Source organism: Vigna radiata, chromosome 9, assembly GCF_000741045.1.
Source record: "Vigna radiata var. radiata cultivar VC1973A chromosome 9, Vradiata_ver6, whole genome shotgun sequence".
Taxonomy (NCBI): Eukaryota; Viridiplantae; Streptophyta; class Magnoliopsida; order Fabales; family Fabaceae; genus Vigna; species Vigna radiata.
Genome location: NC_028359.1, coordinates 8,613,293 through 8,633,531, shown reverse-complemented (window position 1 = coordinate 8,633,531; position 20,239 = coordinate 8,613,293). Strand labels below are relative to the sequence as shown.

The 20,239-nt window shown below is 26.6% G+C and overlaps 1 protein-coding gene across 1 annotated transcript; it reads right to left on the bottom strand.

The window, feature by feature from the left end:
* Window positions 1-1,085: 1,085 nt before the first annotated feature.
* On the bottom strand, window positions 1,086-3,183 carry LOC106774099 (nucleoside diphosphate kinase 1). The gene is made up of 4 exons (XM_014660938.2): window positions 3,027-3,183; window positions 2,447-2,495; window positions 1,951-2,182; window positions 1,086-1,402 (listed from the first exon to the last, which is right to left on the bottom strand). Exons 1-4 carry the CDS (start codon window positions 3,078-3,080, stop codon window positions 1,288-1,290), a joined length of 450 nt encoding a protein of 149 aa, XP_014516424.1. The 5' UTR covers window positions 3,081-3,183; the 3' UTR covers window positions 1,086-1,287.
* Between the last annotated feature and the right edge of the window lie 17,056 nt (window positions 3,184-20,239).

Genomic DNA, 20,239 nt, shown 5'->3' with positions numbered 1-20,239 from the left:
GTTATTTATACATCTTAATTTTTGATATACTTTATTCAGTTAATCTACAGGAGAAAAAAAAAACTTTCATTTCTACTTTTCTCTTACCAAAAAATACCTTTTTCATTGTTTTTTGTTTCTTTTTTTTCATGAACTAAGCAAGACCTTTGATCTTGTCCTTAATTTAAAAAAAAAAAATCATTCGCCGTAATCAGTACATGAAAAAAACATTTATAACTTGTTCATGTTATTTATCGAAGTTACGAAGTTATAACAATGTTTAATTGCATTGAATTATTGCACGTGAATTTTAAATAAATTAATTTTCCCAATACTTCAATGAATTTAAATTTTCCAAAAAAGTTAGTTTTTATCATATATAAATTAGTTCCGATTTATGATAAAAAGTTTTTTCCTTCTACAAGTGCCTTTTAAAATGTCATGTATTAAGATCATACCGACTTAGCAAAGCAAATTAACAAAATATAGTAGCGATTTGAATAAAAAAAAACACATTAGATATTAGTAAAATTAAGAATCGTTAAGTAGGATGGGAGAAAAGTCGTAGTTTGTTAACAAATTTAACTATATTTGAGCAATTATAACATATGATTTCTTAAAGGACGAAAGCACACTTTCAGAATAATTAAAAATGTTATCTGATCATATCTGGTCTTAGCATACATAATTGTACGTGGTATGATTTTGAAAGGCACACGAAGGTTCCTTCTACGATGATCATAATGATAATAAGACAAGAATATTATTGAAGCTTTTGTTATTGAGTGTTTTGATATTCTGTCTCAAACCCCTTTTCATTTTGCTTTTCACCTAACATTATCAAGGGTGCCTACCAATATTTGTTGTGGCCACATGTTATCATTTAGAACAGAGTTCTTACCCTCATAATTATTTCTAAATCTGTCCCGTTTTGTTAGGTTTGAAAAAATATTGCACCATTTTTGTGCTTCTCAGCATTCCAAGCAAATTATTTTAAACTAAATTTGAATGAGATATCATCATACTAAGTTATAAAATTTGACATCTGCAATTTATAAAACACCAAGCATTGCATCATCTCAAGCAAAAAACATTAACAAACGATAAGCTAAAGCAAAACTAGTTTGAAATTTTGATTTATCAGACTGTGAGCATGTTTCAACAGACATGGCATAAGCAGAGACTTGAGATACAAACCCAAGGTACCAAACTCTAACAAAAGTCCAGAAATGGACAGAAACAGAACATGTAGATTAGATAATCTGGATCATCCTAAGGTAACTTCAAGATCAACTTGATGCATATGGTTTACTCATAGATCCAAGAGTGTTGGGAGCTTTGCCAGTTAACAGAGCCATCAGGGAACCACAATGCAATTTCCTTGCGAGCACTCTCAACTGAATCACTTCCATGGATAACATTCCTACACAAGAACAACTTCATCAGAAAAAAGTACCAAACTTCACTCAAATTAACCAATGCAATTAATTAATAAAAAAGAGAAGCACCATTCATTGATATTCATAAGAATCACAACCCATTTGAAAAGGTCAAAAATTTACTTCAAATTGATCAAAAAATTAATAAAATGTAGATATGTATAAAAACTACAGAAAGAAAAGAACCATGTTGAAAAACATTAACTAAAATACCAACATGGATTTATTGGGTTCCCCTCCCTTGATTTTTATTCTTTTCATGTCTTATCATCTACCTTGATTATAGAAGATGTTATGAACACATTGCAACATTCACATTAAAAAACAAAAATAAATTTGAGGGCACTTTTTGTCTCTAAAACACAGGGCTTCTGGAGACCAACATCTCTAAAACACACAAGAAAAAGTTGGATATCAAACAACAAAATGATAACCTAATATCAACATAACTAGATTAGAAACATGAACAGTGGAAACACATTTGGTTGCAGCTTGAAAAAAGAACTAAATTGTGAAGAAAACAAATTTATACCTTCCAATGTCAATGGCATAGTCACCACGAATAGTTCCAGGCTCAGATTGAGCTGGATTAGTGGCCCCAATTATCTTTCTGCCAGTAACCACAACATTTTTACCCTCCCAAATCATGGCAACAACAGGGCCAGAGATAATGTAATCCACCAATCCACTGAAGAAAGGCTTGGCAGATAAATCAGCATAGTGCTTTTCAGCAAAAGCACGCTCCACACTAATAAGTTTCAAACCTGATACCAAATCACATTAAAACAACCGTTTGTTAATAACAATTTCAAAACTAGTAACTTGATCATAACTCATACTAAGAACAAGATCTTGGTGTTGACAACCATGCATGTGGATAAGAATTCAGTTCGAATGAGGTCCTAGCAGATAAATATTCACAAATACATGAACTTTAGCTTTAGTCTAGATCAGAAACAAAACATAGGTTCTGATCTTAGATCACAACAAAAATTCAGTATACTACTGAGCAGTTAACTAAAAATTACCTTTCAAGTAGAAACCTTTCTTCTCAAATCTGGCAATGATCTCACCAACCTGAAACAGAATCACTTATCAGTCAAATAAATCACATGCATGTACCTTCAAATTCAGAACATCAACGTTTAAAAACGAATTACCGACACAGAAAATCATTGCCAAAACAACCTTCGTCCAATTTTAGGGAAATCCATACATACCAAACAAATCTTCTAAACACTCAAAAAACCCAAGACACAGAAACAAATCCCTAACAAGGTTATCAACGCATTCTCTGAAAAGTCAAAAACATCAAACCCACTTTCTCTAAACTTCGCATAACCGAAAAACAAATCACTAACACAGTCATCGACCTTTCCTGAAAAGTCATGAATAGCCAACCCAAGTTTTCAAAACCCAAAATTTCCCATACCCAGCTCAATTAAACAACTAAAATTAAAAACATTAAAAAAAAACGCTTAGAAATCCCACAAACAAACACATGCATCCAAAATTTTCACGAAATTCATTCACAAATCCATCGTGAAATTTAACGAATAAAAAGGAATAAAAAAAACAAAAAAAAAATTAAGAGAGAATGAAACTCACAAGGCCTCTCTGAACGCCATCAGGCTTGATCATGATGAAGGTTTGCTCGGCCATCTCTCTCTTTTAGATGATTGATTATGGTGTTTTCTGTAGTGAGTGAGCAAGAGAGAGCGTGAGATATACGATAGGATGTCGGAGAGAAAAGGGTATTTATATACGATGCTGATGAGGACTCCAACCCTAACCCTAATTTTCACGAACGAATATTCTGCATTTGGCCTTTGGAATCATTTTCATTTCACTGTTTTTCTTTTTCGTCTCTTACCTAAAAATATTCTAATTCTCTCTTTTTAGAAAGGAAGATTTTGTATATTTTGTTGTAACAATAATACCAACATATTATTATTATATTATTATTGATTCCTCTTTTGATACTTTCACTAGAAAATTAATTAGAATTATTTAAAAGATATTTGTAAAATTTTCTTTTCCAAAAGAAAGTGAAGATAAACACACTTAAATCAAATATGTTATTGGTTTATCACCTTACAACCTATGTAATTTTGTTTATAGTTTACTTTTTTTCACGTTTTTTTTAGTTCACTTTTGCATCAAATTCGTTTCAAGAATATCTGCAAAATATATTTTAAAACTTAAGTCAGCTTTTGGGTATGGTTACTGATGAGTGTTGAGTAAATTATCTTATATATCTTAATTAATGACATTCTTTGTTGTGATGGGCTAATATTCATTTTTAGGATTCGAATTCGGTGAGATAACGAATTAATTAAAGTAAATCATACTTAATTAATATTTGGTTTGTGATTAACCTTTGTTTGATTTTTTTTGTTAATTTTTTGTCTTGAATGCCGACAACAAATGACATGGTTCAACTTGTTTTGTGATCTTTATCTTAGTCGTGATTTCGGTAATCGAGTACACACAATCTTATCTTATGTCTAGGTTTTATGTCGATGTCTAGGTTTTATGTCGGTGTTATTTATGTGTATATTGCCCTTGAACTTGAGTGTTATTGATGAAAAGGTTCGCAAAGAAATTTTTGCAAAGAAAATTCAGTTTCCTTTGGGTTGGTCCCATATAGTGTACTAGGCCTTCGTGCCCAATAAGACGTGATGAAGTTTGATTTTGAAGGTACACGACACTTCAATGAACGTGCTTTGTTTTGTCAACCTTTTGAAAGTGTGATATGAAGCATTATAGAATTTTGATCCTTGGATAGTTTTCGATCCAACAATTAACACTAACGTTTGTTGAGTTCCCACATAGGTTAATTGCCTATAATTAAAGAAGGTAATTGAAAGAAAGATTATGTTGTTCTACAATTTTGCTTGATAATGTGTTTTTGATCAACCAAAAGCACTAAGAGTTCTGAGGTAATAATATCTTCTAGCTTTAGTTCCACCATTAACGAGTTTTCACATTGCTTAGACAATGGTTATGTTGATGAAGAGGTTCTAACAATGTCAAATTCTAGTTCTAGCTTTGAGAGCTTTGTTGGTCAATATTCTTTGTCTCTCGAAGAGAGTCAAGGCGACATTCTGCCAATTGTACAACTAGATGATGCGAGTAATGACATTGGCTCGCTGAGTGTATAATTAGAGGGTGTGCCGAGGCAACCAGTAACATTGAGGGAAGAAGGCCCACGACCATTATCGTCAAGGGTAATGATGTCGATGATGGTAATAAAGATGCAAATGCGAAAAAGATTAGCATTGTGTACCAAATATGAGTGGGTGGATTCCTATATCCGCAAGTACTTCTTAAAGTATAAATGGTCCTCGATGTTGCGAATGTTTTTCGACAGTGTTGATGTTCTTAACAAGGGACTTAGTGATGTCGTACTTTCACTATGACCATGTAAATTAAACGACAACATATATCTGACCAATAAGGATCCGAAAAGGAGTTTTTCTATTTTAATTTGTGTTTCATGAAAAATCTTCGCGTTTGTCTTCCATTGGATGAGTTTATGGTAGGGTTTTGCATATCCTAAATGTGGCACCTTCTCAACTCCATCTAAATGGTTGAGCTTCCCTCCAAGCATTCAAGATGTTGTGCTAATATTTGAATTTGTCATTATCTCATTGTATTTTCTCATATCACTTTAACACTCAACCTAACAAAAAGGTGAGTTTGTTATCTTTGATAAGTAAGGCTTGGCTATACTTGTTGGCATCGTTCACGTTTTCATACAAGAATTTCAAAGGAAATTTTTTCAAAGGAAATTTTTTCAAAGTGGTAATTGAGGAAAATGGTCAAAAGTTCTTTTTCACTGGTGACATCCCGAAGTTTTCGTTGTATTGGACATGAAAATTGCTTAAATACTCTTTATGGGCAATATCCATGTTATCGTCCAACGAGGTGGCTACTATCGACCTTCTAAAGCAACTTCTACCTTGAAAGCTTTCGACCCGAAAACTTCTCAATTTACATTGGTCCTCTCGTTTTGAGGATGATTTTTGTGGTATGTTTTGTTGTTCTGAGTTATCACTTTTGATAAGTTTTTAACTTTGCTTAATTGCCATTTGTATTTTAGACATCATGGGATTTGCTAATTCAAAAGGGTTGGCTTACTCAAAGATTTGCACAAGAAGTTACAAGTAAGCAACAGTTCTAATGCCAAGACGTCTACAATATAACCTACCTCGGCAATGGCCCCTTAACATGTTAAGGCCGAATTATCCCCAATCAATGAGGAGCATTGTTGTTCCAAGAGCAAATCCTTTAAGCATGGCACACTTGGGTCCACTTCATTGAGTCTCTATTTTATACGTGCATTCTCTACCCTCAAGGCATGTTCTCTTTATAGCTATTCCTCTTTAAAGTTTTTAGTTCATTTTTAGTTTGGCCAACATTGTTGCATGACCAAAAATGCAACATCGTTTTCTTCAATACCTTCATTGATTGACATTTCCTAACTCACATTCTTCTCGTGGCTATCATAAGGTCTTATATAATCTTCTGGTCCCACAATAGGTACTAAAATGTTCTTGTCGAGGACTGAGAGACACTAAACAAATTTTAATTTTCCCTGTTATAAGTATGTTTTCTTGTCTATAATCCAATCATTTTCACGTCTTCTTGTTAGTTTACTCTTGTCGCAATTTGTCTTGGGAAATATTTGCAAAAGATATTTTGGTGTTCATATCAGTTTCTTAATAATGTGAGTTTAGAGTGTTCGATAAATTATCTTACATATCTTTATCAATGACACTCCTATTCTTAAGTGTTCTAATAGGGCAAGACTCATTTTTGGATTTTGGTAAGGTCCAATTCTCCTTACTCCTTCCTATCATAAAGATAACAAGTTATTTAAGGGAAATCATATTTGTTTAATATCTAATATGTAATTAATCTTTATTTGATTTCTTGCTTATCCTTTGTCTTGAGTGTCGATAATAAGCGATGTGATTAAATCTTTTCTTTGATCTTATCTTAATGCTACTTTTGATGATCAAATACGGACAATCTTATTTTATATCCGATTTTGTGTCGATGTTGATTATATAGTACAAAATAAAATAAAACAAAGTTATATAAAAATTAAAATCATAATGTATAAGTTAATTTATATCATATATAAAAGTTAAATCATCATATAAATATTTAAAAAAGTCAAAAATTAAAAGAGAAGAATAAAATAAATTTATTTAAAATTAAATTTACTTTATTTTATTTTATTTATTTTTCTCATCCAGAAGGTCCTGTAAGAAAACTTGTCTAAATTGTTTTTAATTTACTAACAAGTTTTTTTTTTCTCTTCTAAAAATATTTACTAAATGAACCCTAATAGCGGCTTATTATAATTCTAACTTATTAATACCGTTTTATTATTTAGTTACTATAATTAAATATAAGTTAAGTGAAAATATAATGTCTAAAACCCTTTATTTGTTATAGATGTAAAAAAAATATTGTTAGGAGATATCAACTCAAAAGTTTGAAACTAATGCAATATTTTACCCAAAATATTTTTAAATTTTATAATAAGAAATTAAATTTTTTTTGCCGATATTGGTGTGTTTACTAACTTTTCTTAAGAAAAAAAAATCAATTTTCTTTTGAAATAATCCTTTGTTAACAATTCTTATGTCTGGATAAACTTATTTAAATATAAAAACAGGAAAAAAAGAAATGAAAGTAGAAAACTGTTGTTTTTTTAAATGCAACAAGCATTTCTGTTACATATGAAAAAGAAAAAAGAATGTTTGCATATAATATCTTCATATAAATAGTATAATTCTTTTTAATCATAGATATTTGTCTTCAACAAATTGTGATATAATTGTTATCAATATAAGTATTATAACAATCAAACTTTGTATTCAATTTAAGACCTTAATTATAACTCGTGAATCAGAAATGCCTAAGTAGTTGAATTAAAATTTTAAGAAATATAAAATAAATATAACATTATTATAAAATGAATTTAAGTGGGAAACGTAGAATAGGAAGTGTGATTAGAATAAATATTGATCAACTTAAAGATAAAATATAATTACTTATAATTAGACTGTGATCAAGTTATTGTTAATTAAAAGCCTATTCTGAAGTTTATAAATAAAAATTTAAGATAAGAAGGTAGGTGATTTTTCATTTCTTAAATCATTAATTTTTAATTGTCAACATTAAACTAATTTTGACATCAAAATGTCTTTTGCAGATATTCTTCAAACAGTTTGAATGACCGGTTCAACCTATCACTTGAACTCTAAGACAACATTGGGACTTTGGACAATTAATCACAATTTAGATAGTTGTTGACCTTGACCATATACCTAAAACTTAATTGAATAAGGTGAAATTTTAATTATCTTAAAATTGATATAGTAATGAATTTTAAATGATTTACAATGTAAGTGTTTTTCACTTATAAATAATACGTAATCATTAAACTCATTTGCTTACTTTTTTATTATTTCTTGGATTATGTAATTTTTCTTTGGGTTAGTATATCTGTCAATAAAATTTCTTGTCTATTGAAAACAAACGAGCTTAAGTTGTTATGGTTAAATTAAAAATTAAACTTGATTATTTTTTTATATAAAAATTAAATATTAAAATTTAAGAAAAAAAATATTGAAAAAAGAAATAGTGAAAGAGCCCAGATTTTTTAAAAGAACAAAATTTTAACCATTGGAAAACTGTGCTAACAATTTTAAGAACATGATTGTCTAGCACAAGTAAAGGACTAAAAAGACTTTTACTATCAAATATTTTCTTTTGGTCCTAAGGCCCAATTTCTTAAACTCCTTATACTGAAGCCCACTAATAATTGATCCTTTTAAATATTCATAATTAGTTAGGATATTTCATTGGTAATTTAAATAAGGATAATGATATTTAGACAACATTGTTTTGACAATATTTGAACATTAATTACGTGTCAATCTGTGATTGGTAAAAATTATTCCACAATAATGTTTATGATTATTATTATTGATTGTGAAATAATTTTTGACCAATAACATATTGACACGTAATCAATGTTCAAATATTGTAAAAAAATGTTATTATCCTTTAAATAAATGTAAACCCTTCAAAAATAATTTTTTCTTTGCACACTTTTTCTTTCTCTTTAAAGTTGTTTATAAATTTACCAAATTAGGCTTATCAGATTTACCTATTTTGTCACTTTTACTTTAAACACATTTATATATTGATTATAAAGTTTCTAAATACATAATTTAAAATATATCTTTTGTCATATTGCAACATAGTATTTTAACCTATGATGAAATCCAAACATGTAAAAAAGATTAAGAGTAATTATATTTAAAGAATTATGTGCACTCCAACAACAACCAATTGAGTTGATTTTATTTTATTTTGTTATAAAAAAATAATAGTAAAATGTACTTACTTTTAAACTTAATTAACAATATCAATATAAAAGGTAAAAAAAATTTTGACTATAAATGTACCTATAAATGTATTATAGATATTATAGTGTTTTACTAAAAAATAGAGACAATTTTTCTTTCTACATAACTCATGAAAATGAGTAATTTGTTTTGGTTTGTCCTTAATATACCTTTTTTTTTGTGTGATTTATCCATTTTTTTTCCTTGTTTGCTAAATTCGTTAGAATCTTAGGTGTTGATATGTGTATAATATAGTTCAAGTAATGTGAAGAATATTTGTTATAAAAAAAATTGTATAATATGATTATAGTTACCATTATATGTTTATGTTGTATTGATCATTTAGAGACAATTTTTAAATTTCTCTTTCTTTCCTTCTATATAGATTCATTTTAGCATATGTTATATATAACATTTATTTGATTTTTTAGTTATTTTATCATAATGTGGACATAAACTCAAGATAAAATATTAAAACTATAAGTTATGTAATATTTTTAAAATAAATGTAAATAACAAAATCAATTTTAACATATATGGCAATAACCGATGGAAGTAATAAAAAGAGAGATATAAATTTTTTAATTTATTAGATAGTCCATTGAAGACATACTCAAAACAAAAATTTGTCACATACTAAAAACTTGTAAACATAATTTTTTAAATATATCTGTTCGTCGTATATTTTTTCATCTATTAAATATAGTCCGGTTCAGTTTTATAAGTTTAATTTATCAAGAAATAGATTTTTAAAAACCGAATTATAAAACAATTCAGTTTATTTTTCTTAAAAAAGTTAAGTGATTTTGTTAAGTTAAACGGAATAGTAATTAATACGCTTCAATTGTTTTTTAATAATCTCGAGTAATTAATTTATAATTAAAGATCCTTAATTTTATTATATTTATGTTAAAATATAAAATACTTAATTTCATTAATTAAAATAACATAAATTCAAATAACAAATTTTATAAAAATAGAAATATCCTTTTCTAGTTTTATGCTTTTATAATTAATAATTTTAGATATTAAAAGATTATTTGTTTGTTTGATACAAAGAATTTTAATTGCATTTTTCTTTTAGAATGTTTAGATTTATCACTTTATTAATTGATATATTTGATTGTTTACTGAAATCACAAGAAAATATAAGAGGGAGGTGAATAGTATTTTTAAAACTCTTTTGCAAAATAACATCTAATAGATTTGTAAGAGATTTATGATTCACATAAGATCAGACGTTAGTTTTTATAAAGGATGTATATGGAAAACGTGTCAAAGAACAAAACAATAAAACACAAATTTTATATTGTTCAGTCAATCTTAAGTTACATCTAGTTCTTCCTTAAAAGCTCTTAACGAGTTTATTAATATTTACAAAAATTACATACCTCCTCAAGTTTAAACGAGTGTTTGCATCACTTATGGTTCACCTAGCCAACACAACTAGCCTAAGTTTAACCACTTTTGATATACAAGTATTCTAATCACTTTTGGTATACAAGTATTAACCACTTCTTGTTTCAATCCTAAACAACTGTCTAGACTTTTAACTCAACTATGCTAAACACCAAGTGTTTTAATTCTTTTTAGAATGTACAACATAATAAGTCTTATGAGAAAATACATATGGTAACTCTCAAAGAGAGGATAAAATCAATACAATGGAATCTAAGATTTTGCTAAGGTTTTTTCTCTTAGAAAATTTTGCTTTAGACAGTATATGGATAAAGTAACAACAAACTTGTATGAGCGTTCAAAAGTTGTCTATGTTATCCTTCTTGTATTAAGCTATGTCAATTTGTATCTTTTCTTGATAAATGACCGTTAGACAAATATGTTGACTTCTTGTAGAGTTGGTAGCCTTTTTAGGTGAGAAGTTAGACTTAACTACTTTCCAAAGGTATAGTGTTTTGTCATAGCCTTTATCAAAATACGACTTGTACGATATGTCAAAGTAAAAGTCTTCAAGAAAAACATTCCCATAACGTTGTTCATATCTCTCAATGTCTTTTTCTTGGGTGTAACGATTCTGATAAAAACTTTTTTGCGCGTTCAAAACATTTTATCATTTGTAAACTCGTTAATCATTTACTAAAGCATTCAACATATATAATCATTAAATGGTGTAAAATATTGGATGTTTACTTTCAAAAGTTGTTTAATATATGCACTGATTCGCGACCTTTTGTTAGACGATACATTTCTCAAGAAACTTAATTGAATAAATATTATTTTAAATAAAACATATTTTAAGCTTTATATTGAGATAAATGTTTTTGTTCATAAAGCGTTTGCTTGTAAGACATTGTCCATTTAGATGTTGTTTGTAAAACACTGTTAGTAATGTCCATTTAGATGTTGTTTGTAAAACACTGTTAGTAAAATACTGTTTGCAAAACATGGTTAGTAGCACATATAGTCTATTAGATGATTCTTTAATAAAAATATTTTCTTCTATTAAAAGCTAGACAATATGATCTAAAAAACGTTGTTATAAGTTTGTTAACAAATTTCATTCAAGGCGATATTTTATCTAACTTTTTTTATCAAATTTAAAAATATGAGTTGCTAGACAATTTTGTTTTTTTTTTTTTATTTTCGTTGGTTGCTTCCTCTATTAATTTAAGGTTTACTTTTTTTTACATTTAATAATATTTTCATTTTTAGAAACATTAAAATGAAAAACAAACGGTTAAAAAGAAAAAAAACGATACAACTACGAATGTATAACATTTATAGAAATTTTTATCAATTACAATTATATAACATTTATAAAAAAATGTTTATCTTATAAATAAAGTGAAACTACATAAATTATTATTTGGGTTAAAATTCATTTCATGATATAGTGAATTATGAATTTTTATAAAATTTAATATTTATTAATTATTCTTAGTTGAATCCATGAAACACTGTCCAGAATGAAAAAAAAAATTGTTGTAGTGTGGTGAGACAGAAATATATGTTTAAAACAAGGGTTAAATATGTTTTTAGTCCCTATACTTTTGGGTGATTTTGGTTTTGGTCCCTCTTTCAAACTATAGTACAATTTAGTCCTTCAACTTTAAAAAACTCTGGTTTTAGTCCTTTTTACCAAATTTTTTAAACTTTATTTGCTGTTTCAAACACCTTACATTATAGCATTTGGATTGTTTACACTGTTTGACATATTTTTGCTTCAATGTTAACTGAGAAACGCGTTTGAAACAATAAATAAAGTTAAAAAAATTTGGTAAAAATGACTAAAACCAGAGTTTTCTAAAGTTGAAGGACTAAATTGTACTATAGTTTGAAAGAGGGACTAAAACAAAAATTGCCCCAAATTATAGGAACTAAAAACATATTTAACTTTTAAAACAATCATGGTAAAACATTTATGACACTAATCTCAACGTTATGACACAACATCACTAAAAATGGTAATTATGTTATTATCCTAATTTAAAGTTATAGTTGTAATAATAATGATGATTAATTTGAGAACTATCACATTATGGTAGTACTATCTTAATCTTAACTAAAACAAAGATAGCATAATAATCTCAGGTTGCTTATTAGTGGCTGAAAGAGATGAAAATTATTGCATTTATTTTAATTATGAGTATTTAATTTCCAATATGATATAACTTCTTCATTATTCATAATATCAATTGCTTGATTAAAAAGGAAATCATGAATTAATAAGAATATTAATAACATAGTAATACAGGATGTCATAATTGATTTTTTTTTTAAATTTGACTTTTTAACTAAATTACTTAGATAAATATGTTAAAATGAGTTTCAAACTAAAAGTTAATCTAGCACATAACACGTTCGAATTAAGTTGAATTAAAAAAAATATTTTTTTTAAAAAAATATATGAATTAAATTAAATCGACTTACTTAATTTATAAATTAAATTTATTAGAAAAAGATGTGTTTATTAGTTTTTGTTACCATTTTCAATAAATTTGTTAATTATCATTATTTATTATTTCTTAATTTGATAAATTGATTTTTATAAATATTATAATATTCTTAATGATATTTGAATAGTTTAAATGTTTATTTTATTTATTTGTAAAGTTATAAAAGCTAACACTTCCATTTTCATTAAATATTTTTATAATAAAATTTAATAAAATAGATTAATATTTTTATTATACTTTTAAAAATAATATCCAGTTACTATTTTTTGTAATAAATTTTGATAAAATAGATTAACATTTCATACTTTTATAAAATAATAAGTCAATTCAATTCATTTTTATTGTATTGAAAAAATTATATAAAATAAATCAAAAAAAGTAAAATATTATTTAGTAAGTGAATCCACTTACCCATCACCAAGTCAAATTACAAAATTTGTAATTCATCAAAAAATAATAAGTTGAATAGAGTTGTTTTATTTTACTTTAAGACTTAATAATAATTACAAGATTATATATATATATATATATATATATATATATATATATATATATATATATATATATATATATATATATATATANTATATATATATATATATATATATATATATATATATATATATATATATATATATATATATATATATATATATATATATATATATATATATGTAATCTCAGTGTGTTTGAGAGTTATTCTTGCACCTAAATGGAATAAAGATTATGTGAGAATAATTTGGATTATAGAAAAAGAAAAAATAGTTAGTGCAATTTTAATAAAAGTGCTGATTGACTTTTTATTTGATATTTAAACAGTAGATAGATTTCATCATCATCCATTACTTTTTAATTACTCTGTGTATGACTTCCAAATATTTCTTTGATTGATGCATGTTCCTGAATTTAAATAACATAACAGTAAAAGAAAATATTAAGTTTATTAAAATTATAAAGGATTCTTATGACACTAATTAAGAACAATTAAAGAATATTAAATTTTGTAAAACTTTATACTTGACATTAAATGAATTATAACATTAAAAATTATTAATGCAATTTAGTATAAGTATTGTACAATTATAATTAATAATTTATTTGATACATAAAAAGAAAGTTGAAAAATAATAAAATAATTTTAACGTTGTTGTTCCGTTTTTTTTTTCAATAGTTTGTCTTTTATTTTAATGTTGCTAAAAATGAAAATATATATGATTAAACGTAAAAAAGTATAGCATCTTATATAACTAAACATCACACGCATAATGTTTACATAATTTAAAAATATATACGCATAATATCTCAAATAAAACTACAATATAAAAAATATACATAGGTCCTATACAGTTAAAAATATTATTACAAAGTCAAAACTATAATAAAGTTTTCAAAAGATAATATATAATAGTCAGATTATCCTAATCTTACATTGTATCATACTATTTTTCTGAATTGAATCAAGTGTTATCTCATAACTTGTTTATATAAAGTGATTAATATAAACAAAGAGAACGTATGGATGGAAACAAACATAAAAAAACAAGTAAACTAACGTGCAAAAAGAACAATCATACAACATGTATAAAGAACTTAACACATATAAGTCATTCATATCAATAATCTTAGCACATACCAATACTCATATATTAGACTCAACCATCCTAACAATACATGTATTAATATTAAACTCTGGTGAGTTATGTACTTATGGTGGTGGAACAACTCCCTCACCCAAGCTACCACATACAAGGTTAGTCCATCAACTATTTTGGTCAAGGTAAAACCTCTAAAGTAGGACTTCCTACACCTCTCACCACATGTTTTACCCTTTTCTATTTGAGATTTGATGGTTATTAGAGCGACAAGATAACTCTCAATACTCCATATATCAATACATACAATAATGAAACACCACCACAGAATCTACCTATGAGATCCATAGAATTACGTCAACACATATATACCAAACTCACCATTACAACCATTTCATACATGAATAAACACCATACACTCTTAAAGAAGCATTAGGTACATTGTAAATTCATTTCAAACAGCCATGGAATAACAAAAACTCAAACATGTATATTGGCACTCAAAAGTGATGCCTAATGCTAGGCTTCTCGCAAAAGGTGACACTCAATGACAGTAAGTGCTCAGTGCCAAACCTTTCAAAAAAAAGTAGTGCTCAACAATAGTCCAAGCATTTAACGTCATTCTTCTCCTAAAAAGACTGGCTCAACAAAGCCCTCATGTCACTCAATATCCTGAAACAAAAATGTTCCAGACCTGTAGTGAAACATGACCCTCAATGGTGTCCTACTACGTCTCAGCGCCAAAGTATTCACATTTTCACGTGCTCAGCGATATAAGACGAGCAATCAATGACCTGGAGCTAAAATACTCCCAAACCTGCATAATGAGCTAGTGTTCAACACCATCTTGCCACTGCTCAACGTTGTATCAAATATCAATAGAATAAATTCCTATGATTTGAGGAAAAAGAAACTTGTTCAAATGGTCAAATTGGTATTTCCTACTTAGTACTTTGATAAAAAAAAAAAAAAACAATTTTTAATGTCATGATATATACCAACTTACCCAACTGATCAGATTCTAAGTTCCTCAATTCAACACCAATTAAATCAATGCAAACAACATACAAACATCTAAAACAAACCAAATTTCAATAAATCAAACATCAAAATTCACTCAATTGTGCAAAACATAAACTTAAAGACATCTATAACTTAGAAACAAATGCAATTAGCTTCTTTTACCTAAAAGATAGACAAACAACTAAAAAACCCTCAAAACACCTCTGGATGCACAAAAGTCTCTATTTGTCCATGTGAATAACACAAATAAGATCAAAGCACACCATCAGGACCACTGGTCAACAAAGACTTTTAAAAGAAAGCTCAAACACCACATGCTAACTAAGACAATTTACATGCATATACTGACATACAAACTAAGAAAAAGGTAGAAAACAAACTTTCTTTATTGGAGAAACAGATCGATTAGAAATGGAAAGTTCGCCTCAAGAATCACCCTAACCGTCTTCAATTATCAATAGATGAATGGATGGTTAGAAAATCTAAAGGGAAGGAAAAAAATTTAAGAGATGGTGTGATTTAAGATAATGAAACTCTTTTATAACAATTATATACTTTGAAATTTTATTACTGAAATAATACATTCCTACTATTTTAAATACACTATCAATTCTAAAACATGATTTTCTAAGCTCTTAATAAAAAACTTAAATTAACAGAGAAAACAACAAGTAAAAATATAAAAAAAAAAGAGAGTAAATAATATAGTATATCAACTATCATATAATAAAGTGTTCAAAATCTAAATTTAAAAAAAAAATCCTTGTCTTAAAGAAACAAACAATATTTTAATATTTAAAATTATTAATCATAAAGACATAAAGCTAATAAAATGGGTATTTTTGTATTTAGAAAATCTATTATTTGAATTTATATTATTTTGTATTAAAATAGTATAAACATTATTAAGGAACTATCACAATATCAATGCAATAAAATAGTTTAACTTAATGAATATATATAAAATATTTATACAATATTTATATAGTTATTCAAAATAACTATAAGTCTAACTTTACATATATTACTAAAGCAAACAAAGTAAAAAAAAAATATTTACACAATGTCTCTCAAGATATAAATATATAAACTAAACTACTCTACTCATAACTATGCATTTCCTCCATCTCTTCCCAAAGCCTGCTTCACTAAGTTGTTTCCCTCTGCTCATACCAACCAAGTGACCATTGAAAAAGAAACCAAACAAACACAAAGAAACACATAAAAGGGTAAGCTAATGTTAATAGAAAAACAAACATAAGATATCAAGATTCATCATATACTACATTTCATACAAAGTCAAGTAAATATCCTAATCATACCATTGACCTAGACCTAATTGTCCGAATACAAGTATAAATGTCGAGCTATGACGAATATGCATTTATGGTGACCTCTATTGTTCTGTAGAGTGATTGTCAATGAGTTTCACCCTACCACAAGCACAAGGTTTATCTGTTTCGCGTCTTAGGCCAAGATGAACACCTAGATTAGGACCTCTTATTACTCTCACCACACGCATCACCCCTCTCTAATTGAGAATAGGAGACCATTAGAGCGTTAAAGTAACCCTAGAAAATGAATGAACTTCCTACATTCATACATACCAAACTTGAAACAATCAAATCGGAAATTTCACCTTAGAAACTTTTTTCAAACTATACTTTGAATACATATAACCTCAAGAATAAACCATCATATTTCAAAAACTAAAATTAAAATTAATATTTATTCTATATATTTCGAAAACTAAAATTAACTTCCCTGACATATTGCTCACAATTAAGTTTAAATTCTTTTACATTACAACCTATTTTTATTTTATAATCTTATCACATTTAGAAAATAGTTATTTTACGGCATTAGGTATATAATTGTTTTTTTCCAAATTACAAAGACTAAGCAAAATTAATTTTAAATTTAGTTTGTGATCTCACCATAAAAAGATGTTTAGGTCTGAAAATTGTGAATATGTTTATGACAATAAATGTTATATAGAGTAACAGTATGATGCATGATCATTAGAGACACTAGGGCAAAATGGTTTGGTGAAGATTGCTAAGTTACACCTGCAGCAAGAACATTTCCTTTGAAAGCTTTGAAGAACCACCATTGTTGTGAAACAAGTATAATCAAATATAATACTTTATTATTTATTTGTTTATTTATTAATTTATAAATAAATAAATAAATAAATAAATAAAGAAAGAGGTTTGAGAGACATAGGGACCCATGAAATAATCTGATTATTCACTCCACCATGATGAGATTTTGGAAGACTATGGAAATTGATTGGGAAGTCATGATTGCTGCATGGAATTCAGCACATACTATCCCACACTACTGCTACTACTTCCTTCTTTCTTCTTCCTTTCACATTACTATAACATAACCTTTTCTATATAATTTTTTAAATCTCTGTTTTACAACGTTAATTTCTAGTTATAATAACTTATCATTTTAAACACATTTTAATTTATAGATTTTGAACTGATAAACTAATTTATTTAATTATAGTGAAATAAATTAGTAAATAGTTTTTTTCCTTTCTCTTATTCAACATTCTATACTCGATTTTATTTATTTATTACACTTTTGAACTTGGCATTTAAATATATTGGGTTGTTGTTTTTATTTATTTATTTGAATGTATAAATATTTTGGTTTTGTTCACCAAGAAGAAAGTATATACCTTAATTATATATCCATCAGTAACATTAAATCTGATTAGGAAAACTTTTTGTACAACAATCATATTATACTTTTATATGTGGTTATCAACTTTGATAATGGTATGATTTTTTTAAATAAATTTATAAAAAATTAATAATAATGATGATGAATCACGAGACAATTTACATAAAAAATATATTATCTCAAACCTAAAAATTTAAGTCAATGAATTTATGAACATTTTTTTTTAATTTTTATTTTTATTCAATATAAGACTTTCATACTTGAATTTTGCAACACTTTTATATATTTTTCACATTTGATAATTTTTTTTAATAATTTTTATAATAAAAATAGTAAAAGATGAGTTGCTTATTTTAATTTTCATGTGAATTTGATATGATTCTATGAAATATTCACAAAAAGTTTATAAAATATATTTTTTTAATGGTGCATGATCCTTAAGATAATTATTGTAAAAGTTAATAATTTGTTAAAGGCATAGGATCTTACATTACTCATATTATATATAGAGAACAAATGTTGGAGGCAAGGAAATGTAAGTGAATGAAGGAGAGTGTAATACTTGATGCATTCCTCTTTTTAATCAACAACACAAAACAAAAACACAATCATTATGCTTTGAATTCAATAAATCATTGTCTTTGTGTGTGGTTATTATGCTATACTTATCCTAGAATAAGTGTAGTTTAAACATTAAAATTCACCAACTTTTTGAGTTTTTAATGAAATGATAATTTGATGAGAAAAATAATGCATTCATTAATTAAGAGAATTAAGTTATTTTAGAAAGTTATATCAACAAGTAATTTATTTATCATTGCTATTATTATTATTTAATTGGTGTGAAAAATATCAAACTACAATAATTTTGAAATGGAAGAGTATTATTTATGAGAAAAAGTTTTTTTAACAATTTTTTTACAACGGCTTATGTGGTAGTTTGTGATTGGTCTGTTTTAAATATACGAACTAATAAAACAATGATACATATATAGTCTATTATCAAAAAGTTGCTAAAAAAAGTTGTTAAGATATACTGGCAATAAAAGTATAACACTATTTTATATTATATTAGATAGTTAACATTTTTTTTTTGAGATTAGAGAAGAATAAGGTTTTTAAGATTCTAATATGAGAATGATGTCAAATGTTTGTTCCTTGGTCTATCAAACTTCCTTTCTTTGGGACCTAAGAATGGATCCATGTTGTAAAAAATGGGGACAACCCACCCATTTTCAAATCTCTATTCTCTTGTAATATTATATTCTTTTATCATCTTTCAAAGATACTCTACCAAGTTGCTTCTCCAATGACATAAATTTAAGAGGGAAAACCCTTAAATTTATCATCTTTTATCACTTTTTGTGTTTCTATCTTTTCTTACAAATGAAATAAAACAAAAGTAAGAAAAGACTAAGAAGGTTAATTGGTGGAACTATAATTAATTAAATAAGATAGTTAAATATAAAATAAAATGTAAATGATGATAATTACTGATCTTATATTTTAATCTTTTACATTGGTGCAAGTAGATAAAATAAGTTATTTTTTTATATCTCATACCAATGTCGTACATTTCAGTATCTAAAATTAGTAACCACTTTTCATTTTCAACGTATAACAGTTCTCTTTCAATTTTAATAAGAATATAATAATTAAGGGTGATAGAGGCTAATTTCTATGGTCATAAATTCAATTATTATCCTCTCCTTTTTCTTTTTGTCAAGTTTCTTTTCAAATTTGTTAACTTATTTTGAGACATCTTTTTAGCATATGTTGAATGAGAGTAACCAATTAACATCGATGTTGAAATAATAATAATAATAATAATAATAATAATAATAATAATAATAATAATAATAATAATAATAATAATAATAATAATAATAGTTGTTATTATGAGTTCTTAGTCGATTTGTACGATATCATGTGACTCTAGAGGACTGAGTGATTAACATGCAGAAAAAAAAGCCCCGACAACAATTATGCATAATTAAAGCGTAATTAATATGGTAACGATGATTGATGACTGGTTAAGACATGTATTAAATGACTATTAAGAGGTAAATTAATTGTTTATAAAAAGGGGTTTAATTTCGAGGTAAACTCACTTTTTTCCTTAATAGAATTATCTAAAGGCCTACAGAGAAAAAATTCTGACT